This window comes from Bombus bifarius, unplaced genomic scaffold, assembly GCF_011952205.1.
Source record: "Bombus bifarius isolate JDL3187 unplaced genomic scaffold, Bbif_JDL3187 scf7180000007979, whole genome shotgun sequence".
NCBI classification, from domain to species: Eukaryota; Metazoa; Arthropoda; class Insecta; order Hymenoptera; family Apidae; genus Bombus; species Bombus bifarius.
The window spans coordinates 319,194-346,076 of NW_022884364.1; the positions used below are offsets into that span (position 1 = coordinate 319,194).

At 39.2% G+C, this 26,883-nt stretch overlaps 1 protein-coding gene across 1 annotated transcript in view; it reads left to right on the forward strand.

The window, feature by feature from the left end:
• The window catches only part of LOC117204753 (hydrocephalus-inducing protein-like), a 33,253-nt gene extending 6,758 nt beyond the window's left edge, over positions 1 to 26,495 (forward strand). Inside the window, 54 exon segments of the mRNA XM_033442477.1 lie at positions 43 to 240; positions 516 to 678; positions 745 to 941; positions 1,185 to 1,394; positions 2,098 to 2,253; positions 2,316 to 2,382; positions 2,971 to 3,227; positions 3,303 to 3,442; positions 4,559 to 4,688; positions 4,773 to 4,990; positions 5,172 to 5,704; positions 6,442 to 6,612; positions 6,795 to 6,966; positions 7,189 to 7,641; positions 7,753 to 7,946; positions 8,067 to 8,296; positions 8,820 to 8,973; positions 9,046 to 9,164; positions 9,233 to 9,313; positions 9,395 to 9,512; positions 9,573 to 9,668; positions 9,750 to 10,204; positions 10,663 to 10,763; positions 11,135 to 11,261; positions 11,346 to 11,477; positions 12,310 to 12,552; positions 12,700 to 12,923; positions 12,997 to 13,117; positions 13,319 to 13,455; positions 13,528 to 13,785; positions 13,860 to 14,160; positions 14,262 to 14,522; positions 14,625 to 14,949; positions 15,172 to 15,450; positions 15,569 to 15,813; positions 16,023 to 16,322; positions 16,500 to 16,785; positions 17,227 to 17,449; positions 17,700 to 17,927; positions 18,097 to 18,401; positions 18,560 to 18,719; positions 19,012 to 19,207; positions 20,427 to 20,660; positions 20,762 to 20,934; positions 22,450 to 23,022; positions 23,766 to 24,033; positions 24,176 to 24,541; positions 24,544 to 24,828; positions 24,920 to 25,030; positions 25,114 to 25,347; positions 25,429 to 25,656; positions 25,740 to 25,885; positions 26,015 to 26,198; positions 26,337 to 26,495. Of these exon segments, the coding sequence (XP_033298368.1) occupies positions 43 to 240; positions 516 to 678; positions 745 to 941; positions 1,185 to 1,394; positions 2,098 to 2,253; positions 2,316 to 2,382; positions 2,971 to 3,227; positions 3,303 to 3,442; positions 4,559 to 4,688; positions 4,773 to 4,990; positions 5,172 to 5,704; positions 6,442 to 6,612; positions 6,795 to 6,966; positions 7,189 to 7,641; positions 7,753 to 7,946; positions 8,067 to 8,296; positions 8,820 to 8,973; positions 9,046 to 9,164; positions 9,233 to 9,313; positions 9,395 to 9,512; positions 9,573 to 9,668; positions 9,750 to 10,204; positions 10,663 to 10,763; positions 11,135 to 11,261; positions 11,346 to 11,477; positions 12,310 to 12,552; positions 12,700 to 12,923; positions 12,997 to 13,117; positions 13,319 to 13,455; positions 13,528 to 13,785; positions 13,860 to 14,160; positions 14,262 to 14,522; positions 14,625 to 14,949; positions 15,172 to 15,450; positions 15,569 to 15,813; positions 16,023 to 16,322; positions 16,500 to 16,785; positions 17,227 to 17,449; positions 17,700 to 17,927; positions 18,097 to 18,401; positions 18,560 to 18,719; positions 19,012 to 19,207; positions 20,427 to 20,660; positions 20,762 to 20,934; positions 22,450 to 23,022; positions 23,766 to 24,033; positions 24,176 to 24,541; positions 24,544 to 24,828; positions 24,920 to 25,030; positions 25,114 to 25,347; positions 25,429 to 25,656; positions 25,740 to 25,885; positions 26,015 to 26,198; positions 26,337 to 26,495 (11,925 nt within the window).
• The last annotated feature ends 388 nt before the right edge of the window (positions 26,496 to 26,883 follow it).

A 26,883-nucleotide genomic window follows, 5' to 3' on the forward strand; every position in this document is an offset into this window, starting at 1 on the left:
GTTATTTGATATTGTTTCATGGTTTGGAAGAATTGCTTTTAGGATAAAATCACGTGTAAGGGTTACGTGAATTTTCCAAACCTCGACATACAGCCTAGTGATTTTGTAATTAACTGCGAGCTGGGCACAAGCGCCGAGGAAATATTAACGTTAACCAATAACGGACCAGTATCGGTTGTATATAAATTCCTGTGGCTCGCAGATTCCATCGATATACAACGCGATTCGGACGTCGTGCCGGTGAGTTTGAAAATGAAACTACATTTTGATTTGTAGGAAACAACTACTCGAAGAAATTTCAATTATCGAATATTTATTTGATAAAATCGTCGAAAGAACCAAAGATGGTCATACATGATATTAATTCTTTCGAATTAATGATAATCTTTAAATCGAGTATGCAATTTAAAAGAAATTAGAATAATATCAAGTATATTTCTGTATTAATTGATAAAAACGAGACATTTTGATTTAGTACTTTACGTTGAATCTTCATAATTATTATGCACTTAAAGGAGTGTTCTGGATGTTCATCGCGCAAAGCAAAATTAGAGGCGGATACAGCCGAGATGCAAGAGGTCGAGGTAGCGGACGAGATACACGAAGACATTTACACGAGTGACAAGCAAGACGGAGTCGGAGACGGGCCATTAGACACGATACCGCCACCTACGAATTGTATTTCTTGTTTCAATTAATGTTCTCTCAGATCTTCCTGTAAAAACTAGCGGAATTTTGTTGCAGCGCCCATTTCAGAGAACCAGAGCTCGGAAGTTCCTCTTACGGAGAAAATTTCTGAAATAGACGATTGTTTGGTATCTGCAGAGGAAATAAGAAACTTCCTAATGCCGATTGTTGGATCATATTTTAAGACAGACGAAGATCTGGTTGTGTTAGAGAGCATGCGGACCGATCCTCCGAGGAATGACTATATCAACGAAGTTAATAGAAATAAAATTCTAACGATACTAAATAAAATTATAACGATTAAAAGTAAAATAATATTAGTAGACAGAGGGAAGAATTTTTAAAGGAACAGATACATTAGATATGGTAGATTGAGCTCTCTTTTCAAATCCAGTAAAGATTTTCTTTCAAAGCAGTTTAAGCCCGATATTTGCTTTTCACGAGGAAATATAACGTTCTGTTTTATGACAACATCCACGTATGAAATATCTTTCCAGGTTCTGAAGATCGTTCCAAACGAGGGCACGGTGCTTCCGTATTCTGTGCAACGAGTACACGTAGGATTTCACGGTTTCGAACGGCTTCGAATAAAAGCCATCATCGTCTGTGAAATTTTCCGTGGACCCACCGAACGGATTCATCTACTCGCTCGCGCAGACGCTATTCGATACGCGATTGACACGAATGTTATCGATTTTGGTCAACAGGTATTCATACATCTTACTGTCTAATGAAAATATCCACTTAATCGTAGAACGTTATTCGACATTTCTCTTGTACTATTATTTTTGAGATTTATGATATTCGCCGGATCCTTACTTCTATGCTAAGATATTATAAATTACAGGACGATAATATTAGTACAGAATTTATTGTAGGACGAAATTTTAGCCATGACAATCGTTAAGGGTTGGTACTAAAATATTACTCGCGACAAATGAAAGCTTTGTCAGTTGTATAAATTACGAACGTTTGTAATTCATGATCAATATAGATCGTCATACAATTTCACGAAATTGTAAAACATGTTACAGTTGTTTCTGGAATATTCTCGTAGCAGCTTTGTCTTGAGGAATCTCTGTACGATAGCGTTCGATTACGAAATAAAAGTCACGGAGGTGGCTTCCAACGAGGCGATCGATCGATTCGATATATATCCATTGATAATCCAACCGGATGGTGGCTTTGTGGACGCTGAATCGGTCGTGGAGTTTCACGTGGATCATCTGCCAACGATGCTCGGTCCTATCGGTCATCGATTTCAGTTAGAAGTACGACTAAACCCTTTTTAAATCGGTAATACGCTTGACGATTCCATTGAGTTCTTTGTTATTCGAAGATTTGTTAATAAGGGGCTCGTAAACTCTATAAGGAGGCATGCATTTGCATTTTTATTAAAAAAATCCTTAGATTGGTCACTTGATGCCCGTCACGATCGAAGTGATCGCTTATGGTGCTTTTCCACAAGTTTACCTGTGCATTCCTCGAGGAAAAATGCATCAATATCATTCCATCGAGCTAGAATACTCTGCTATCCAATCGTTGACCGAGGATTTCATAGTTAACGTAAGACAAATCGACGATGTTTCCAACGTTTTACATAAACATTGATGGATTGTATGTGACAGAAAATAGGGAACATCGTTGCCAAGAAGATTAACGATTTACTCGAAACGGACATGGAGATGTTAGCCGGTAAGTTTCAATATTGTCAGGATATTTAAGGAACGATAAATTTATTATAAAGCTGAGTAGCCGCGCAGAGTCCTATTGTATTTAGAGTGAATGAATATTTCACCGACTCGTGAACAAGAATGACAGTAGGCAAACATTAAGTATTCTATATGGTTCGTTTCGTATTAACACACTGTACTTTCCTTCGAGCCGAGGAATGGTGTATTATTCCGTACGACGAGACGTTTCCACGAACGATGGACATCGACATGGCGATAGAAAGGTGGTTGGCAAGGAAGTTCGTCGATGCAAATTCATACATTTTAATGCAGCATGCTACGACTCGCAGGAACGAGCCAATTCCTCAACTTTTTTCATCCGAGCACGTTATTGGTATGTCTTGCTCCTCGTAACCTTTCCTTTTATTGCCTCGAACGTAATTGTGCGTTTATATTATTCGCTCTGCATTATGCAGCCTGCGAACGATTGCAAATTCTGCCGTTTCTTCTTCGCAAATTTATTCAAATTCACAGGCAATTATCAAATATCATTGTCGTGAATAATAACAGATTATTATCATTAAACTGAATAACTTTATTCTCTTTCAAGATATGAAACACGTGATCGTCGAACGTACTGTTCACTACTCGGCCAATGTAATTAATTACGGCCCATGGAACGTGGAAATGAGAATGAAAATGGAGAACAAGAAAGACCACCCAGAAAGATCTGGCATCATAGTACACTTCAGAAAGCATTCCAAGCTGTTGGTCGGCGATTCTGCTATTCTTCAAGTGACCTGGCACCCTACACGAGAAAGATTTTCAGAGAAAAGCACAGAAGTGAAACATATGATTTACATAGAGGTAATCTTTGTCCAGACGAAAACGAAGAGAATTCACGAGCTTGGCAGATGAAATTCTATTTACGATTCCATGCAGGTATTATATGGATGCACGATTCCTGTCACTATAAAGGGAATAGTAACTTATCCGTACGTCACCGTCAATACTAAGTTTCTGGACTTCCAGGACGTTGTTGTTGGAGAATGTTTGGTTCTCCACATTTTGATCAAGAACGAGTAATAAATTATTCTTTTATCGCAACTTAGACAATAATAGAGTCAATGCGTAGAACGGGACGAGCTATTTAATTCTGTCTTTGTCCGGCCCAGATCGGACTATTCTACTTGGATCGACTAGTAGTACGATTCGCGCACGAAAATATCGAAAATGAATGGAGTTCGGCCGAGTGACCCATATAAATTCCTGCGCGAGTACTAGAAGCAACAAAAAACTGCTGACTCAGTAGTGTGTAGCACATGAGAACGTGGGCAGCTTTTTCCTGGCCGCGTCGTCGGCGAAAAGCCCTTGTTCCTTCGTGTTCACGAGAACCATTGGCGTAAAGACTGACTGCAATCGGTTTTCTTCTGTTTCGCATCGGCGTAACCATCAACTTTTTCTTATTCTGCTTTTATCTTTCTTGCTTCTTTACTTTTCGTCGACAGTTGTTTCCGACGATTATTTCTCTCTTACACGCTTGTTATCGTAAAAGTTTCATTTGTCTCTTGTCGTATAAATTCTATCGGACAAATATGAGAAAATTATTTAACAAAACGTGGTCGAAACGCGAGGATCATCCTACCATATTTAAACAGGGAATAATACTTTACGAATTTCATTTTGTCAGAATGCTACCCGCAAAATTTCTTGCCGCTGTATATTCCACTAGAAATGATCGTGCTGCTTTGCGAACTGAACTTCTTGCCTATCCGCTTTTAACCGCAAACACGCGGTCCTCTTATACGAAATTTTTCACCCTTCCATTCTCTGAAAAAGCTCGTTCTCACAACGACGGTTGTTGCAACGCGTAACGAGTCAGGCGTTTGCGGTTTCTTTGAGAATCGCGAACCACCATTGCGTGCGAGTCATTTTTCTCCAAATTCGTTCAAATAGAATCTTAATTAAAGTCGACCTATTTGCTATCTTCCACTTTCATCTGGCGCACACGGAAACAAAGTAATATGAAATGGATGGAAGAAAATGCAAACATACTCGTACGCAATGGTCGTCTTGAATATTCTGTTTTGGTCCGATATTTTTAACGTCAATTTAATCTTCCTGTCCGTCCTTTGATATCCTTGTATACTCGACTTTCGTCAAACTCATTTTATCTTTCACCTAAAATCATTTCCCAGCGGATTAGTCGATTGCGAGTGGGAGGCGAGGCTATCGGACGTTCATCGTAAGAAGCAACACGACGATTATCCATTTTACGTGGAATACGATACAAATTACTGTCCACCTGGTCATTTCGAAATTGTCCGGGTATATTTCAAACCTCGGAAAACGGTAAGAGCTCTCTGTTAAGCTCTCTGTTAAGAAATTCTTTCGAAGGGTTAATCGTTCCAGTGCTATATAGAGACGAGGTTAAAGATTATCGTAAAAATGAGCCCTGAAACGCAGATAGTCGCTATAACTGGTCGTGGAATCGAAAAAGGATTGAACATAATCGAACCGACTATTCAATTTCTGCCCACTATTCCGTATACGAATATTCAAGAAGTAGTTTTCACGATCGAGAATACTTGCAATTATCCTGTGGAGTTCTTCTGGCATCATTTGGACGAGTAAAGATACGCTTATGAGTTGCTCAGAAGTTACACCGGTTAATTCTATATACTAGAAATAATCCAAGCAATGAAATCAAAAACGTATAAAAATTGAGTTGAGACAGACAATTGAGATGAGAGTTGATCAGTTTGATATCTGAGTGACTCATACCTACCTCTTAATAAACGACGTTGCTAGATATCGCTTTCTCGATAAACGACGTTGGTCCAGTGTTTTCCAGATGGAGGATCATATAACGAAAGCTCTGTTGTATTACTACAAAGCGAAGGAAATACTGCTGCCACCCAGAAAGCCTGGTGAATCGATACCCTGGCAATTAACGAAATTTTACAGAGACATAATCAACGAGATGGCCCAGGCGTTAATTATGGAGAAGTTAAACGAAGAAGAACTATTCGAGGAAGAAGTTCAGCTTGAGAGAAGGAGTCACGAAGGAGACACGGGGAAGAAGAGAGAGAGGATGACCAGGTCGAGCGTATTGAAGAGGAAAACGAGAAAACGCGGAAGATCTATTCAGCAATCTACGGCGAGGAAAAGCAGCGTTCGTGAATCTAGTCGTCGCGGGAGAAGAAACGAAGTTGTCAGTGACTTGTCTAGCACGGATTCGGGTAGAAAAGACTGTTCGGACTTTTCAATTTTGAACGAAACTCTACTGGAATCCATTCCTCTACCCACGAGCGATCCCGAAGAAATCCAACACATGCTTTTCTGTAAGTCCTTGTGTCATTTCTTTTCGTAACGATATGTCGGAATTGACATAAACTGACCATTGTTCGAAATTTTGCAATCAAAATATATGCTGTCAGAAATACGAAAATATTAGGTCATCCCATAAGTTCGTGCCGTTTTTCGAGCGGTTATATATGTTATTTTTTTTAAACACCTATGAATCGTTGTCTTGGGTATTTTCAGAACATTTGACATCTCTTGAACTGTCACACTTCGTGATTTTTCAACAAGATTCCGAATTTTATCTTCGTCTGTCTGAGGAGGACGCCCGGAGCGTTCCTCGTCTTCTAAACAGAAATTCCCAGCTCTAAAACGTTGGAATCACTTCCTACAGGTGCGAGATGAAAGCGCAGTTTCTCCGTAAACAGCACATATGTTTTTCGTGGCGATTGTTACAGAACTTCCTTTCCGAAATTCATATAACATGAGATGTCGAAAATGGATACGCATTTCACTCATGATTTTTTACTGTTAGAAGTCACTGTGTTCACTATATTACGATCTTATATCCACGAAAATCTGCTCTAGCCTGTTCTCGATCAGCTAAGCTCAAGTGCATTGGTCCCTTATCGCCGTATGTTTATAAATCGACACATGAAATGTATGCACAAAAGTCGGCACGAACTTATGGCATGACGTAATATTTGAATACCTTCGAATAGCAATGTACAGTGTTTGCCACTTAAACTCTAACAACAATAAGTTTTCATATTGCCAGGTTACATAGACAGCCTTTATAAGAGTTCAGATTTCCAAAGTAGAATGAAAGACCCGGTGAAGGAACTTTTCGAGAATATCCAGCGAAAATCCGACGTGTCGAACGATCTTCCGGATCCCTCGAAGCCTGAGAAAAGAGTCTGCGTTATTTTCCATGGAGCTCCTTTCACCGGTACTCCATTGTAACACGTACATCTTCGCTATTCACGAATCCCACACCAACTCCAGTTTCCACGATCTACTTTGTTGCAAAGCTTAATCCATGCCACTAACGATCATATAATCTCTTCGGACACGTAATTAGTCATTGTTCGATATCTTCTTAATCGATGGTACGTAATTTATATTGTTCAGAGTATCAAGAGGTTGCGTGCCGGAGCGCCAGAGTCTTAGAAATTCCAGTTCTTAGCATCGATAAGGCGATCACGGAAGTTACTGCGCTTTCCGGAAGTCCGTGCTCGATTCAACTTCGACAGATCATCGACGATACTTATGAGACTTACTCGGAGGCTTTTGTGAAACAAAAGTAAGATCCACGATACTTGAAAGTACTTATTAATAAATAATAAATTATAAGTAACAAATATGCAAAATAAGATACTATTACTTATTCGGAAGATGTGACAAAAGTCTTTCTTCGCGTTTGCTTTCTTTGGTTAATTATAAATATAGGAGTTTGCATAATCGCACTTCCCTTCGTTCGAGTTTTTCATTTTTGTTAATGAGTTAATATTTCATTGTTTATCAGACAGCGTTTGATCAGCCAAGATGCTGGTGAAAGCAACGAGGTCGGATCAGAATCAACTAGAAGAACAAGAACTTCGAGTAAAAGGAGAAGTTCGCCGAAGGAGAAATCGTCCAGGACAGGAGGATCGTCTAAAACCCCGAAGAAATTGAAAACGTCGAAATTTGCTAAAATACAAAGTTCAGACGCGCAGAGAGAAACGATCCTTCGACTTCATGCAGATCCTGATCCGCTGGTAGAGCTGGATAAAATTCCAACCAACGAGAAACTGGAAATGTTGGATGCTTTGAGTAGATACGAATATAAGATACAAGCTATTTTGTTACTGCAGAAAATAGTTGATCACCGTGATATCAATGACTCGCCCAGAGACAGAGGTGATAGAAGTCTAAGGAAAAAGAAGGATTCGTTTCTTGGGATTACTTCCGAATTAATAGCTGAAGCTCTTGAAGAAAGGTTTCTTTGTTACTTGAATCTCCTTTTTTTTCTATGGATCTTTCTATGGATTAAAAATCGATCGATCTGTAACCAGTTGCCTCAATTTATAACGAAACGAATGGTTTATAGATTATCCATGGAGGATTTCAAGCGAGGTTTCGTTGTACAGAGCTTGGAGTGCAATTTCCTGCGAAATAACACGCTCGAAGCTTTGCTTTCCTTGTTACGAATCGTCGGCAATATCGAGTATCTTCTATTCGTTACTTTTCTTAATTCGATGGCTTGCTACGACACAAGGGTTGAGCAACTTCAAAAGGAAATAGGTAAAATTAAAAGGCAAAGTAGGCAATTTATAAGAAGATAAAAAATGAAAGAAAACGTGAGATAGCTTCGAAATAAAAAGTTGTTCGATCCTTCACTATGAGAAATTGCACGTGAAATAGAATTGCCAACGGCACAGGAAACCGAGCTTTTCATCTTTGCAGCGATGAAAGCGACCGATCCCAATCAGAAGATCCAGGACATCGACGAGATGTCGTCGTCCGAATACGATCAACTTCCCGACGAGGATAAGAAGATGTATCTGGACGCGATTCTACCTCTTAAAAGGGCGGAAGCATCGCGTAGGCGAGCTCGATTCATCGAAAGAATGATGGAACGTACAAAGAAAAAGGTTTGATCGTTTGATCTGTAGAATCCGATCTGTGTTGGCAACCCATTAAGGATTAACATAGCATTAATGCAATATTTCATTCGTAACTTTTTCTCAAACGATTTACATCGTTGAATCCTTTTCTTCGATATCGTAGTTATTAAAAAGAAATTCCAAGGATTTCCTTAACATCTTCCTATTATTCTTTCATCGTACAATTTTAAAGACATTTACGTACGCGTATTAAATTTCTTGTATATCTTTAGTTTATATTTCTTACACTGTCTATTCACTGTCTATTGGCGGCAGATGTATTTAAAGGGTGAATGTATTAATTTATGAGAATCTATCGAATGAAAAATTTTCGAACGAACGCGATCTTTCAAACAGTTTCAGAGCGAATGGAAGTTTAGCATCAGCTGCGGTTAAATCCGAAAGCCGCGGAAGCTCTTTCCATTAATTAGAAAGTTTCGAAGGTTCTCTGCGAGATTGCAAGGTTTGAATTCGATTGTAAATTTACATGGAAATTATGACTGTTTCGCAGGAGGATCGTAGCTACGTTTCAAGCTTGAAGACAACCAAGAAAAAGCGGAACGCAAAGTCGACGAGACACGCGACGGCAGCCAGTAACTCGAGGCCAGCTTCCAGTAAACGAGGGACAAGCAAAGCAACGAGAAGTAGAGACAGCTCGAAACGAAGTGGGTCTACTAAAGTAAAGAACTAAGAACAGCGGTCGTAATTTATATGATCACGTGTTTCTTATTCTGCAGGGAAAGAATCTGTATCGAGCGAGGTGAAAGAAATTACAACCACTATGGATCGATATTACAAGGATCTCTCGTCGATCGAGGCTGTGATTCGTAATTGGGATCCCATAAAAAAGACGATGGTAATTTTATTTTCGTCCTTGCTAATTTCTCTTGAGTACCGATGACGACATTATTATTTGGTCTGTAGGAAACAGCTTCTACGACGAAGTCTAAAGCATCAAGAAGCGCTAGATCCAAAGATGTATCTCCTTTAGATACAGTCCAAGAGGTGACGTATAAAAGAAACGATACTATACTTTGTACAAACGATATAATTCGTAGAAAATTATACAAGAAATGTAAAAATTAGGTGCCTGCAAACAATTTTCACATATGGTACGTAAGATCCAGCGATCCTTGGCAAGACACAATGTACGATCTAGTTGTCGCTCAAATGAACGAGAACCTATTGGCAAAATCTGCTCTCCGTAAGTTGAATAATAACAATCTGTCTTCTTAAATGTACAATATGCACGTATCTTTTGTAGCCGTCGAGATTATACCAGTACCAGATCTTCGACCCAAACTTTATTCCGTCCTCAGGTGGAAAAGCGTAGAAAAACGAGCTAAAAGAATTCTCGGCGGTACGCTCTTGAATCTCACTGTAATTCCTATACCGATATTTCCAATAATAAAGATTCGCGAATAAATGAATTATTATTCAGACGTCTATCGATTGGTTTCCTTGACATCGATGCCGGAAATCTTCTCCGTGAACGAGTCAAACGCAGTGAGCGAGGTGAGCGTGCAAGAGAATTACAGTATCGCTAAAAGAAATCGTAGAAGACGTGGACGTAAAACGAGCAAAACGGAGGAACAAAAATCATTGAACAGAGCGGAAAATCGTTCTGTGAACGCATCGACGATTGGAAGCAAGGACGCGAACAACGCGTCATTTCTGGAAACGATTCGGGAAGAGTCCTTGAAGCCACGATGGATTTTACTGCCGAGCGAAAGCCAGAGGTTCAAGATCCGCTTCCAACCGGAAGAGTCGGGTCACTATGAGGAGACGTATGCGTTGACTCTGTTGGATGGAAATTACGTCACCTACGAAGTGAATGTTACCGGTGTAGCCGATATACCGAGGCTAGACATGAATCCTAAAACGATTTTTGCGAAGGTACTAATTACTAATTCTCTATCTCTATATGCTCGAACTAGCTGCAGGAATTCATGCAGATAATTTTATCTTCCGATTTTTGGAAACATATTTAACAACTTTCCGGAAGGATGATTACTTTTTTGTTTTACTATTTGTTCTACTTTATTGTTTTGCTTTACTAAGTAATATTTGAATAGCTTCCTGGAACAGGAACCCATGGATACATAGTAGGTAGCAAGAGTTCATTGGGTTGGAAGTTTTAGCTTTTTAATATTAACTATGTTTCAACTACATGGTAGAAATGTCTTTCAAAGGAATTTGTTCTTTTCATACTTAGAGAAGAAATAAAAATTTTTTCAGAAAGTTCCTCGATTAATATTTCATTAAAGAGCCAAATAAGGGAAAGATAATATCATTTTGAATCGTTAGAAACAATTCAGGTATATCTGGTTAATCTCTTCGTAAACGTATTGTAGACTGCAGATGCTAAATTGAACGAGGCAGAGAGTTCTACGTACTTTTACGACAAAGAGTTGTACGATTTTGGATCTCAGCTGGTTCTCCGTAAAGACAGAAGGTATTTCTTCGCTTTAAATATTTTAATGCATTAATTACACAATTATACAAAGTGTCGGAGCTGCTCCGACAATTCCTATAACTTTTAGAAGAATCTATAACTATCTTCGCAATTATGTTCTCAGTGTAATTAGAAAGAAATATCAGAGGAAAAAGATGAATATTTCTAAGAGTACTACGTCTGTAGGACCATAGTCCTTTCGTTAGTGCAATGATGCGCGTGCACTCGACTGGTAGAATGAGAAATGCAACGAAACCGATTGCCTCTGTTAAAGAAACGAAACGATTTCCTCTATTATCAAGGGAATCGAGCGCGTTCCTTCCATTTTCAGTTGGCGAATTCGCAAGTTACATCGACTTATCTGTTTGCAGGCCGCATCGTCGAGAGGCTCGGCTGAAGTTTTGCAACATTTCCGAGGTGGAGGTGGAGGTTCGCGTCTCACTGACGGAAAACGATTCCCAATGCTTCTTCGTTCAGCCCCAGCAGCTCCTTATCGCTGTACGTTATCGGCTAACGACACGCTGTTTAATTATTCCGTAGTAGTAGTCCGCGTCTCGCAAAATCGAACGATTCACTTGCTAACGAGAAACGAAATCTACGCAGCGAGGTAACTGCGCGACTCTGATCTTATCGGCCATCGCTACCAGACTAGGAATTATCACGGGAAAGTTGTTCTTGTGCGTGACGAACAATCCGAAAGTCGAAGTGATCGAGGTAACTGTAGAAATAGACTTTTGAAGGATACTGGTATTTTTAATGGACGAATTGAAGAGCTTTTGTGAAAAGAAAACTTATAAATAAATACTAGGTGTACGGATGAATAGTCCAAATTTTTAAGGAAAGTTAACGTTTAGCTAAAAAACGATACAGCAAGTTGTTCAATCGAAGTGTTCGTCGTTGATTTCTCTATTTTTAAGCCAACCTATGGGGCAAGTGGTGACTTCCATCATGGCAAAATGCTGCGTCTTTAGACAAGCTCCAATCGTCAAGTCATTTTTGTATCTAATCCACTAATTGGAAGTGCGTGTCGGATAAGACGCGTCACATCGATTGGAACAGATGATAATTGGAAGGAGTAATGTCCAGTAATGGCTGCTGCAAGATGTACTAACCAAGACACATTGATGTCTTTTGTCGTAGAAGCAGTTTGTGGCCTAGCGTTGTCACACAGCAATTTCCCTCGCAAATTTCCTCCTTTGTCAGTGGCCTGACGATTGGATCTTGTTTAATAGATTTTGAAGTTATAGAAAGCAGTTTTGAACTTCACTGAATAATCTGGATTATTCGTTCGTATACTTAATATACATATCGGTCAGAGATATTTTGACATTTATTTTTTAGAAGATGTATTTTAATTAGAAAATTACAATAAATTGAACTGCAATTAATTTTTCTTTCAAAACATATTACCTATGTGTGATGGAACGCGATGACGCCATTCAATTTATTTTCTAGAATCATTGTCGGTAGTAAAATTGGCTCTTCCATTATTTTACATCTCGTGATCCGAAATCTTTTAATCGTTATAATTTCGCAACAAATTCAGTTGCAAAGCAAAGGTACCGTGTTGGACATCGAACTGGATGAGAAAGAGTTGTCCTTCGGTCGCATACTGCTCTATCGAATAGAATATCGAACACTGACTATCAGAAATAAAACTCCGGTTCCGTTCTTTTGGTATTTGGAAGCCGAAGAGCCTGCTGATCCACAGATAACGTTCACGCCTTTTCATGGAGTGATAGAGACTCGCAGCGAGCAAAAGATTGAGTTTTGTTATCACGCTACCACGGTAACATGTGTTTCTTTGATTTTGACGAATTGAAAGTTAGTTAAATATCGTGTCGAGTAACTTAGAGAACATTATTTAAACGTAGAGTAAACTTTCTAAATATTATCTAACAAGAAAGAAAGAATTTCTTAGAGAATTTTTGTACAGGTCGGTGTGGTCCGCAAGAAGGCGATAATCTTCAAGGCATTTCTAGACGAGGACGACAGCGATCCCATTTTCTACGATGTCGTATTAATATCTGGAGAAACTTACGACGTCGCAGTGGACATCAACTACGCGAATCCTATCGATTTGAAATACATAAGGGTGAACTTCGCCGCGAAGACGACTTTCTCCATGAGAAATCGCGGTGACTACGAGGTGAAATACGCGTAAGGACAGCTCCACGTTCTTCTCTTTCCCATATTATTACGAACAAGACGAGGAAGATGATGACTTTTGTAGAATTACCTTGGAAGACAAAGAGAAATTGGCGAAATTAAACTTACCTGATAATTTCAAGAAGAAGCTGGAAATCGAGCCAACCACTGGAACTGTTTCACCAAATCAAGAGAAAACTGTAGAAGTTTGTATTTTTAAATATAATTTAACGAGTCACTGACCATGTGTGTCCTGTAAATTTTCTGCACCTTTAAGTTTTTCATAAAAGTATAATATAAACATTCGCAATTTAATGATCGGTATTTAATTTGTCGAGAGATCAAGTTATTTCTCTCAATGGACTCGATCGGTTTGGCTTCTGTATGTCTCATTTGTACTGTCATAGATGATATTCAAACCGAAGACCGAGCTGACGCTTAAGGAAGCCCCGATATTAAAATGTCATTTGGTTGACACTCATAAAGAAACTACTATAATCGCCGAGATTCCTCTCAACGTTTCTCTTGTTGCATATTACACTAGGTATGTTCTTCGATATCTTGAAAACTCTTGGATATTGAGGATTCCATGGAATTCCCCTTTGAATTACGACAGGTTTCGTATCAATCCATATCCTGTGGTAAACTTTGGAGCGTTGGCCATGTGCACCGAGAAAACCATGTACCTCAATATCGAGAACATCGGAAAATTTCCGTTACACTATTCTATTCGACTATTGCACAAACACCCTTCTGTCATGTACATGACCAAACCGTTGCCGAAAGAATTTCCCAAGAAGACGAGCCTGGCGGAGAGAAGAACCACGTCGAAGAAAGGGAAGAAATCTGCCAGAAGCGTCAAGACCGAGACCAAGTACTATATTTTGACAAATGAAATCCGGCAAAATAATGAAATACAGGAGGACTTAATTAACTTTGAACGTATAGAATCCATTCGGAGCCAGAGAGGCTGACAATAGGGCCAATTACGATAATGAAAACAGAGGGCACCGTAGACGTTGATCAAGCGGACAGCATCGCCATCAGCTGTTACCCAGAATTCGTGGGTTCCCAAGAGGAACAGATTATTATTGTGGTGGACAATAGCATTCCCGAGGACAGAGAAGGGAAAATAGTCACGTTATCCATGAACTCGTTCATGCCCACTATCGATTTCCAGGACCTCGACTCGACGTTTCAAGAAAATCGCGTGGTTGATAGAATTCAAGACTTCGACTGTCCCAAAGATGTTCTTATCGTCTCTTGGTCCTTTAAAACGATGCACGCTTTGCAAATGCGAATGTGCAATCTTGTATTTTGTTTCTTTACATTTATTCTTTCTTTTTTCAGATCGGGGCGCACACTGTGTTTGCTCGTCAAGAGAAATCTCTCTACTTCCGGTATATCAACGTACTGAGCACTCACGTAACTTGTTTCAAATTGTATAACCGTGGCGTAGTTGCTGCGAACGTAGAAATTCGCTTGATGGAAGAATCTTTGATGCCAAATACAGCAAAACCTAACACGTTTATCGTAGAACCGACGAACGACCAGATTCCTCCAATGAGTCACAAAGTGTTCACAGTGTCTTTTACCCCGCACATCATAGAGGTGAATTCGTGGTGATTGAAATTATTACATTAGAGAGAGAAAGAGAAAGAGAGAGAGAGAGATTAAATGAAATTTCTCGAAATTCTCTGGGGTTGTTTGCAGACGTTTCAAGAAACGTTTCGAGCAGCCGTGGTTTTGCCTTCGCATCTCGAAGCAGACCAGCTATTCATCAAACTGATAGGAGAATCTTGCGTGCCGGAAGTGGCGATTACAGAGCCAGTGCATGGAGCACGAGAAAGACCTACTTTGAACTTTCCTCGTACATTGATCGACGAGAGCAGTTACAGATATCTCGCTTTGGAAAACATCGGATTCATTAAGGCGAAAGTCATCGTGAAGATCGACGAGGATTTGAATAACGTGTTCCTCTTTTCCGCTTGCTCGGATACGCAGCATTTACTGCAAATTTGGGAGGATTACTGCGATGGTTAGCCATTTAACCCGTGTCGTAAATTTACTTGAAAAATGAGATTATTCGTATAAATTGTTAGAACAATGACGCGCGGATATAATTGAGAAAGAAGTAGAGGTAAAATATTTGCACGAGTTGGAATTGACGCGACCATCTTCATCCTAGCGTTAACCCCATCTCAGCGTTATAAAGAAAAATGGAAGATGTTACCAAACATTTGTAATTTTGTCGTTACAGAGCCACGCGATCGATGTATCGTAGTTCGTCTGGCACCCGGAAATGTAGCTCGCTTCAAAGTAATCTTCGCTCCGACTGAAATCGGGAAACATCATGGAAACATTCGTTTGCACGTGATCGATAATCCGTACGAGAATATGTCGACTAATTTGGAAGGCGAGTGTTACGTGGAGCCGATCGTTCTGGACGGCTTACAATTCGAGGAGAATAAACGTAAAGTCGTGACCGAAAATCACAAGGTCCGGAGAGTTTTGTCCAAGCAGAATTCATTGGTTTCAGGTGAAAGGCAATTTGAACGACTGTACAAAGTTGAAATTTGAACGATTCATTTGTCATCAATTTCATTCAAATTTCGCTGTTTCATTAACCACGACGTGAACGGAAGTGTATTTTACAGCTTCGAGCATCTCGATGCACTCTGCGTCTCTGACCTACATTCTCGACTACGGACTTTGTTTCGTTAGCAAAATGTACAAAAAGACATTCAAGATTGCCAATAAATCTACAGATCGATGGTTTCGTTTCCAATGGAGTGCACATCCGCACGTTGTGTTCGAGCCATCTATTGGACATATCAAGTATCTCACGTGCAAAGAAATCGTTGCTACTTTCCTGGCACCTGAACCTGCGAATTACGAGAACGTACGTTTCCCAAATGTAACCTGTTGTCACCGAAACGTGAACGAAATAATTTCCAATATTCCACCGTCTTATAGTATCATTTCCTTGAAAATACGATATTACATCTGATCTATCATTTTTCTGCCACTTCAACTTGTGTATTTCACGTTCACAAACGTTAGTAAATTGTTTTAAACAACGTGCTCTTTACCTTTCATTTTTCCTTTTAGATTCGTATCGAGTGTTTGATATGCGAAATTCTGGTAGAATATTCGCAACACCAGTTAGTAGGTTGGGACGATAGACAGACGGAGGTGCGTTGGGAGCGGATACATCATGATCTGATGGATCGATTAAGCGACGTAAACTTGTTACTGAAGAAAATCGTGGAACCAACCATCGAGGCAAAGCACGAAATTTTGGCTGGGACGAACAGATCGATCGATCTCCTATTAAACGCCATTGTTGCATTTTCGGAATGTTTGTGCACTGTTCAAGAAATTTGTTTCAACGATACGCTGATGTTTCAGGTCAATTTTCTACCTTGCAATCAGATAATTAAAAACTAAGAAGAAGAGATTTTTTTAATTAGAAACTCTAACAAGATAAATAGTTCGCGTATTCGTTGCACATCCTGGAACAAAATTACGTTTGATACCAATAAAAATTTCAATCGCGTTGGAAACAATTGCGAAATTTCATTGCAGACCAGGGAGTACAAATTCTTCCTATCGAATCCAGGGATCGTAGATACGGTGTTCGCCTGGAAGATAAACATGGACGAACAGTATCCGAAGAGGTACATAGGAGACAGTTCGAACGTGACTTCCAGACCGAGAACCGCGGAGGAAACCCGCTCCCAGCATTCGAGATCATCTAGGGGAATCTTCTCCGCAACAAGTGAACTCGGTCGCAGAAATTTCGGCCAGGATGAATCGAGCGCGGGGGTCAACACGAATATTTTGTCACGACGATGCATGTCATTCGTTTCCGGTAATGGTATATCATTGCTCGTAAAAAAGACTGTGGACTTTTATGCATTTTGAAGATTGAAAGATGCTAAAATACACAGAATTCACGTAAAACGTAAAAATACAAAAAATATACGAAAAATCCAAACCCAATTCCAGGTTTCGTTATTTGTGTATTTCCATAAATATGAATTTGCATAAAAATTCACAGTCCACCAATAAGTCATATATTGTACATAGTAAGATTCATAGTAATAGTATGTGACTTTGACTAAATTCTACAAATCAATGGCAAATCAGTGATTAAGAGGAAAACATAAATTATCTGTCTTCTGATGTATGTCATTAATTTTTAAAAAACAATTTCATGGTATCGTAATATTCTTCTATTTCATTCGTGCTTCTTTCATCCGTTCTGTCATTAGGTTATCTTTCATGGAAAATAATATTTATAATTTTGCAGATAGCGTCGATATGAAAGATGCTTCAACGATGAAACAATCGGATCTGTTCAGCAGTACCGCAGGATTATCGGGAAGAACCACCGACAGTTGGTTAGAAGGCGATGATCTGCCTTTCGTAATTTATCCCGAGACAGGAACGATATCACCCGGACAATCTGTGGAATGTACATTAAAATTTTCACCCAAGGATGTATTTTATTACAAGGCATACCTTACGTGCAAGTATGAATCTAATAAAACCATGTCTTCTATTTCTTTCTTTTACAAAGCAGCGGTATTAAAATTCAGTATGTTGTTAATCAATCTGATATTACCAAAATTCCCCTTTTATTTCATTATCGAACTAAATATGTATCTTTTCAGCTTGCATATCAATTATTTCCCCTTAACCGAGCCCGCTCTATCATATTTTGCTATATATCAAAAAAGCCTTGGAAATGGAAAAAATTGTTCAAAACTTGTTGAAATATAGCATAGAAAATCACGAATCGAAGCAAGCGGATCTGATAATTCCCGTCGTAGCAAGAAGTTTGCTGCCTTATTGTCACTTCGACGTACAGGATAGCGACTACGTAACCAGTGGAAGACGAGATCCATCGCTACCTGGTCCCTTGGGATATGAAATAGACGATCCCACTTTGTGGCAGAACATCAGGGTAATCGAATTTAAAGTGGTTGGCGTGGCCGGAACTCATGTGAAGTAAGTGTACTACATTGTACCGTTTGTAAAAGACGTTTTGCTTTAACGAAGTTTAGTAGAAAAGTAAATAAAAAGAAATCTTCTTCGAACAACGATCGAAGCGTTCGTTACAGCAGCGCGAACCTTGAAACAATGCTTAAGTTATAAAAATAAAAATGTACGATTTCAGAAAATTCCACCTGATCAACCCCACTGTAGACGATTATTATTTCTCATGGACGAATCGATCGCCTCTTGGACCAGGCGAGATATCGAATTTTCATTGCGCGGTGACCGAGGGTATTGCCGAACGTGGAAAACGTACCGACCTGGCTTTCACATTTTTGGCAGAGAACGTCGGCGTCTTTGAATCATTCTGGCTCTTTTCCATCGATAGATACAATCTGGAGTGCCTTTTCCTGCTTGTCGGCATCGTAACCGAACCGTCGGTGTACTGCCTCACGATTCACGTGAAACTCAAGCCAACGATCTTAGGTTGGACTCGAAGCATTCTTACCGTGAACCACCCAACGTGTTTCTCTTTCTCATTTCTGTTCTCTCATTCGGAGCACAGTTGCATACAGGGTGTCGCGTTTCATTCGTTTCTACCGCTTGTATGTACGACCTTACGGCGGATTTTATTCTGTTCTCAGGATTCAACGTGAGAGATTCGTTGAAAATATTGAACAACGAGGATTTTCATATACCGTTTAGCGTGTTAGAGGAATCGCTTTATTCCGAGGGTAAATTTCAAAAGCTTAGCGTAACGCCGATGACTGGAACTCTGATCTCGAAGAGCGAGCAACATTTCTGGTCATTGTTATTCTTAACAATAGTTAAAAATCTATATTTTTAAATACTCTTGCCCCTGGTTCAGTACTATTCATTTTCTTCTTTATCTTGAAACCAATTTTTTAGCTTCACACAACGTCCTCTGCGATATTTTATCTATACGATTTTCCCTCTTTTACTGTTTTTCCAATATCGATTTATATCAGTAACACGAAATCCTTCTCGTTTGTCGGATGATTTTCGAATTTTACGCTTTCTACGCGAGATACCGAGCAGAATGGTAGGATGAATGTTTTTTTTAATTCGTCCACAGGGTCGAGTATCATCCAACCCAGGTCGGTGAATTCCACTTTTCCATTCAATGCGCCGTGAAGCTGATGAAAAATCCCCTTACCATGTTCGTGACCGCCTCCGTTTACGATATCGTGTCCTCGGTTTCGTATTGCAAGCTCAACGGCGAAATCGTGCGAGCTTCCGAGAGTAAGGAGAACGTCATCGACCTGGGCAAGGTGAATAAACCGGTTCTGAACATCACTAAGGAAGAAAAAAGGAAAATGTCATGGCTGATTGGGGATGCTTATACAAATTTATATTTCTACGAATACAACTACAGGAATAGAAACTAATCAGAGATTTGTTTCGGCTGTTAAATTTTATAACGAGTACTTTTTTCTTGCATATTTTGTACGTTTTACGTATACCACGTGCACGATATACGATTTTGCAATTTCAAATTTAACATAAATGTATAAGTATTCGCAGTCTAGTTGTCACGCGCGTTTAACACTTCGACTGCCACGTTGATCTGAGCCACGGTGGTCATTGGTGACCCGAGCGTTTGAACTTCTTACAATCGTAAAAATTATATAAAAATTGACAGTTAGGGCATTTTGAATATAATCTATAAATAGAAGATACTTTGAGACAAAAAGTGCCCCATTGAACGATTAAACATTTTTATTAGAACATAAAAAAAAATGAGAACAAATCTTGCATCTAACGTGCACTGTGTTTGCATCCATATCTTTGAGGAGTAATCTACGAATATTATTGTAAACACATCTTAGAAAATAATCGTAAATGCTGCTTTATAATCATATAATTGAAGTTAGAAGTGTGCACATACCTTACTATTATACAGGGTGGTTGGTAACTGGTGGTACAAGCGGAAAGGGGGTGATTCTACGCGAAAAAAGAAGTCGAAAATATAGAATAAAAATTTTTCGTTCGAGGCTTTGTTTTCGAGAAAATCGACTCTGAATTTTTGCTCGGTACGCGTGCGGTACGTTATAACGGATCTCACTGTAGATCGTTGTCTCGATGGAAAAATTAAAAAAAAAAAAGAGTATATTCTATAATAATAGTAAATAAAAAATAAATAAGAGTATATAAAAGAACAATATATTCTGCACGTTTTGCTTACGACAAAATAACGAATGCGAATGGTTTGTTGAAATAAACGAAGCCTCGTTATAATATGTCGCTATCAACTGTTACTAAGGCGCCACGGTGGTCACCCGTGACCACCAATAAGATAAACGGTCCATTGGGGAAGAATATTGTCTTATATCATCAATTTATTATTTCGCCATTATATGCTTTGAATAATAAAAATACTCCTGTGGCGTCCTGAACGAAACCTGTGATTTCGGCGTGGCAGTCAAAGTGTTAAGGATGCAACAAGGCGAATTGAAAAGAAATGAAAACGTGTCTTGTTTTCGCTCGAAGATAATGCCCGAAGTACCGATTAATCTCAAGTTCGACATAACGAATGCGTGTAAAGTAGCGTTCTATTACGCTTGGGAGCTCGGTATGACGCCGGAAATTTCCTGCAGAAACGCGTATAGCGTGACCACGTCTCAGAAGCAAGGCCATGTGACCAGCGAGAATCGATCCGCCTGTTATTTGACGCTAACAACGTATCAAAAAGTTACAATAAAGGATCATTGTGTTCTTCTAAAGGTACGCTAATCGCAAGCGACAAGGAAACTTTTAAAAAATCTTCCGACCTGCGTGAAATATTTCACTTGACAAGTGTAACGATCTTTTCTACTTCTCTTCAGATATCCAATGGTCCCACTTACAAATTCACGTTGAAAGCTACGTCCAGAAGACCTGCCATCGAATTCAGCTTCAATCGCTACGATTTCGGACCTTGCTACATTCAGCAACACAATGCAATCTCCTATTACGCGGAGCTTCGTGTAACAAACTCCGATGATGTAGCTTTTATGTGAGTTTCTTTGTAAAAATTCACTCGTGATCAAAATTTCATCAAAATCGCATATCACGCTTGGCTGATGTTCCTCGTTAATCATTCCCTCGGATACGATAAATTAAGCTGCTTAAGTTTACGACGTGAACCCTCGACGCTACAATTTTTTCAAATTTTTTAAAACTTTCTCAGGTTCCTCTTACCGCTCGTCGAAATAAAAAATGAAGGACTAGAAGTCATTTACCGCTTTACGGTCGCTGTATCTCTCGTCTGCGGTTTATAAGAGTTTCTAAGCGCTCGTTTCTGTACGCTTAATAGTAATCGCGTGTCATAAGACTACAGCTCAGCTTCGGTACAGGGGAAATCAGTGGACAGGGGTAGAACTGATTTGCCAATTAAACTAACGTAATTGTAAAACTGACCGTTAATTGTAAAGACCAGAACTATTATGTAACCTGCTATTTTAACATTTTAATGCTCAGGGACTTTTTAGAACGTTTTTTGTAAACTGTACGTTATTCACCAGGAAAGTATCCAGGCGTTTTTATTCAGAATCTGATGTAATTAAAATTACTGCGCGATATTTTTAGACGGTATAATCGATAAAATATTCGCTATAAATTATTTTATTCCTCTTATCCTTCTTATTTTATCTCGTTGCGTCTTTTTTGCCTCTTATAACTTATAATTTTGTGGGCTGGATTTTCTGACACACGAGCATATTTGATTGAGATTCATCAACTTGTTAATTAATATCGCGATACATACTGTAATTAAACGATATAATTTAAACTAAACTGCAAGTAAAGTGAACTAAAATAATTATGCTACATATACGACTATTAAAGCGTGAACGATTCAAGCGTTTTGCAATTCTAGCGTCAATGTATTAACGAGCCTGTGATCCTTTCTATTTATCTTACGCAATTATCGTAACACAGAATCGAATGTAAATTCGAAGAACAACCACACCTCTCCATCGACCTAAATTCGATATCAGAAGCGCTGGCTGCACGCTCTACGATCACCATACCGATCGTTTTTCGACCATTGAAGGAGATTAAGTACCACGAATGTTTGGTGTTCACCATCAACTCGGCAAACGAGAAGAGGATAACGATTATTGGCGAGGGCATCGGCTATAAAGTAAATTATCCATCATGTTGCGCTGAGCAACGGCTTGTTAAAACTTTCGTATAGAGATAAGGAGGTTGCTCGTCAGGTTTTTCGCGACCGGGATCCGGTTCTCCACGGAGTGAAGTCGACGCGACGGAAAGCGTAACAAAGCAAGTTTCTCGGTGCTACGCGCTCAAAGAGGAACTCTCACGAGACACTAACTAACGTTTCGGCGAGATACGTACTCGAATTCGCTCGAGGGTCAAACGTTAATCTCTCGGAACTTCCCAAAATCCGAGGTGGCACGATGGCAATCTTCATATCTCGAATGAAAAATCCAACCTTTCCTTTCCTATCGCAATCTTAAAAAGCGCGTATTTCGAATTTCTAGCGTTGATATCCTGCGTTACACTATGTAAGTGTTTTCCAGGTTCGTTTGGTGAACCCGCGTGATCAATCGATAGATCTTGGTAACGTTCCCGCTCGCAAGAGCGTCGTAAGGAAGATTCCGGTGATAAACGAAGGTTTGGCACCGCTTGATCTGAGATTCGGGATCATGAAGTATCTAAATGGCTACGACGAGTACCGCGAAAGTCAGAGATATTGTGACCCGTCGGATGACGAGAGCGAAATGGCTCAGGCATCCATTATGGAGATCAAGCGTTCCTGGACTATGGATCAAAGGTTTGCAACCGGCGAACCGAAACTTTTGGACGTTCTGAAGATCGAACCATCGTCGAGCGTAGTTTTGAAGCCGAATAAAAGGGTCAACGTGTTGGTCACTTTTAAATCTCCATCGAGGATAAGATCGTTCGAAACTAAAGTGGCCTTTCAATCGTCTTCCATGATCCTGCCATTGTTTTCGGTGCGTGGAAGTTGCGTAGGAGCGGAATTTCGATTAAATAGGAACCATATCTCTTTTGGTACTGTAGTTCAGGGTTGTACAGAAGAGTCTAAGGTGATATTAATGAACACCGGAGATTTGGGCTCCAGGTTTGTCGATAACTAATTTCGTTTAACTATTTAATTACCCCTGAAGTAGTTGAATTTACTTTTACAAGGATATACAGGGTGGTTGTTAACTGGTGGTACAAGCGGAAAGGGGGTGATTCTACGCGAAAAAAGAAGTCGAAAATATAGAATAAAAATTTTTCGTTTGAGGCTTTGTTTTCGAGAAAATCGACTTTGAATCTTCGCTCGGTACGCGTGCGGTAAAAAAAAGAAAAATTAAAAAAAAATTTTATTCTGTATTTTCGACTTCTTTTTTCGCGTAGAATCATCCCCTTTCCGCTTGTACCACCAGTTACCAACCACCCTGTATATTATCATTGAGCACGTAGAAGGATTAATTTTTCTTGGAAATTTGCTTTGTGGAAACTATTTAACAATTTCACTTTCTTTCTTTGTCATAATGTTTATTAAAACAATCAAAAGAATGTTAGTAAAGATGAAACAAAATATCATTTGATTGTTTTGCTTATTTATCTATGCTGTGTGTTTTACCAAAATCTGTAGCAAAAAACTCAAACCAGAGATCGTATATATCGATGACGATTATTTCAATTTTTCTTTGAAACTTAAATTCGTTAAAGCTAGATAAATACAATTAAAGGGTGACACGAAGAATGGTAAAGTTAAACAAGCACCACTTGCCCCTAAATTTTGTATTAATCTTTCTGAAATACCCAGTATAAAGCGAGGTTAAAGTTACGTTGTTAATAGGAAAACTAATTTAGATTCAAGTGGAACACATCGAAATTGCCGAAAGATTTCCAAATTACTCCTATGTCCGGTTACTGCTCGGCCGGTATGGATGTCAGTTTCACGGTGAAGTTTCAACCCCCTGAGCAGCGTAACTTAATTGAGGGTGAGGTGAGTTCACGACCTCATTTCCCGTCACGGCGTACAAATATGTCAAACAATCTCTTAATGAGATTCTCTGCACGCGTGTCCCGCCACTCCACCACGTCCTCGACGTCGCGTCGGTTTAACTTTCGAGATTACACGAGCTAAAAATTGTCCGCTGACGTCGGAGTAATTGGGGCTTCGACCGCTGATTATTTTTAACAGCCTACTTACAATCTTTAATCTATCTTCGTAACGAGATTAACGCCGAATTATGATTTTTGACGAGTTCTCGATACAGATATATTTCCTAATTTTTTCTTTTTACTATTTTTCCTTACTACTTTCGGTATCTTTTTTGCAGGCAGTAATGGAGATTGAGAAGTACCAATCTTTGAGGGTTAAAATTAGCGGAGCGTGCTGCAAACTACCTGATCCGATCGAAACGATCGCGTTCGAGTGTTTGGTACGAGAAAAGCAAACTCGATCCGTGGTTATAACGAACGATTCCACCTATACCTGGAAGTTGAAGGTTGAAGTAACCGGAGATTACTTCTCCGCCGACGAAACGTTGCAAGTTCCTTCGCAACAATTTGCTCCTTGTGTTGTGACATATTCACCGCTGGTCATGAACTCTGAAAACACTTTGCATATGGTAGAAAGTCAACCGATATAAATCAAAGTTCAAAATGGAAATTTATATTCGAAGCTGTTTCTCTCTTCTTTTTATTCGTGCAGGGAACGCTGATGCTGAAATCCCAGGACGAAAACTTATATTTGTTATATTTTCTTCGTGGCAGAAGCTTGTCACCTCGAGTTACGGAGAAGATAAGCCGTCAATTCCCCGCGAAAACAAGGTATACCGAACTGTTGCCTGTTCACAACTGGTTAAATACGCAACAGCGATTCCAATGTAAGATCGAATTGTTAACAAACGATAACACGCAATCACAGGTGATTGATTTTTATAGTGTTGATATCGTGTGCTCTGTTTCAAAGCTCTTCGAACATAAATCTCTTACCGTTTTTCATTCTTCGTGGACAGATTCCTCTATATAGCTTCGTAGGTAACGAAAGAATCGACGTTCCACCGAACAGTCAGCGAGATTACCGAGCAGTGTTTTATTGCTACGAGAAATGGAACTTTTATTTCAAAGTACGTAACATTTCTAATAGAACGTAAAAATAGAGATGTATCCTTCTCTCTCGACGCTCGATGTTTATTTTTGCTCGATGCAGGTAACGTTCACCAACGTGGAGAAAGAATATCAATTCTACGAGATAGAGTACGAAGTAACAGAACCGGAAGTGATCGAATCGATCAAGTTGGCAACCCCTGCCCGATCCCAGATTTGTTACCCTTTGAAACTGGAGAATCCCCTCGAACGTGAAACGATCAAATTTACAGCAGAGTGTCTTCATCCATTTGTCACTGTTACCAAAGTGTCAAAGATCGTGCAACCACTATCGCACGTGTGTAATCCTCGTTAATCTAGCGTCGTTTTATTCTCCTTCCTTTAAATACTTGGAACGTTGAAATGTGGAAAATTGCAGGAGTATATTACTATAATATATCATCCAACGATGCCATTCATCATCGACGATGTCATGTTAAATGTTGATTCCGACAAGCTGGGCCGATTTCCATACGAATTGCGATTGAAGGCCAGTCCCGCTCCTCCAGAGAAAACCACGCGTGTCAATGCGGCTTTAGGAAGCAATTACGCGTTCTCGCTTCCTGTGAAAAATTTCACTCGCGAGAATGCCATATTTTTGATACACGTGCGTGATATTATAGCAATCTGATACGTTGGAAAATACAGTCCATCTAGCCTCACGTGCTTCTTTCTTTATTACTTTTTTAGGTAGATAGTGAGTGTTTCGCGTGTCCGAAAAATATTCAAGTGAATGAACTAAGCGAGGGTATAATCGACGTAATTTACGAGCCGTGCGATGTTGAAAATGCCACTGCCACGTTGATAGCATCTTCAGACACTGCCGGAGAATTTATGTAAAAGCATAATTCCTACTGATATTCTTTTTCACACACGTACATGATTGTTCGCTTGAAATGTTAATAGAAGTGAAACTGGTAATTCGATGTTTTAATGTAACGATTAACAGCTCCTTTGTCTTTAAGCTTCCCTTTGATCGGTTCTTGCTCCTTGCCAAAGCCTATGGGTCCTTACGTGATCACTCGAAGCTCTCCAGCTTTTATATCTTTCAAAAATGTCTTCAGAGAAGCAAAGACCTTTGATTTTATCGTCGATGTTACCGAAATCTTCACAGTGGGCACTGCGTCAACCACATTAAATTCTAAACAGGTGATTTTTAACTAAAATCGTCTCGAACCTTTAATCCGAAAGCTAACAAATTAAAATTTTATCTTATCCTTTCTATTTTCATACCTATTCCAATATTTAAATTTTATCTTTTTTATTCAAAACAATACATTTTACCAGAGTATCGACGTTAAAGTGGGTATCCGGGAAAATGAGTTAGAAGAAGAGGACTTTAAAGAAGAAAACTATCCCATTACCGGAAAGCTAATGGCGTATTGCACTGATCGTGCTTTTTCTCATATAAATTGGGTGTATTACTTAAGAGCAGTTTTTGAATGAAATACAAACGAATGTTTCACTTTTGAGCTACCGTTTATGCAAATTCTATTTTTAAGTTGACGCGAAAGAAATAGTCGCGTGATATTTAATGACGCCTTACAGTATGACGCAAGGATTAAGCCATTGTAAACCGGGTCACAGTCCTAAAGGGGCTATAAGTTCGAGAATTATTTACGATTAAATAGATTCAAACATTCTAATGTTTTTAACTTCTAGAAAAATTAGATATTTCACGCTTTACGTGTTTTCATTCTTATCTCACACTTTAATACAAAAATATTATTTTCATGGATGGAATATTCAAAAAATATTAATAAAAAATATATGCACGTCAAAGTCGAGTACACGTCACAATATTTGATAAATGAAACAAACTGCTGTTTAGGCT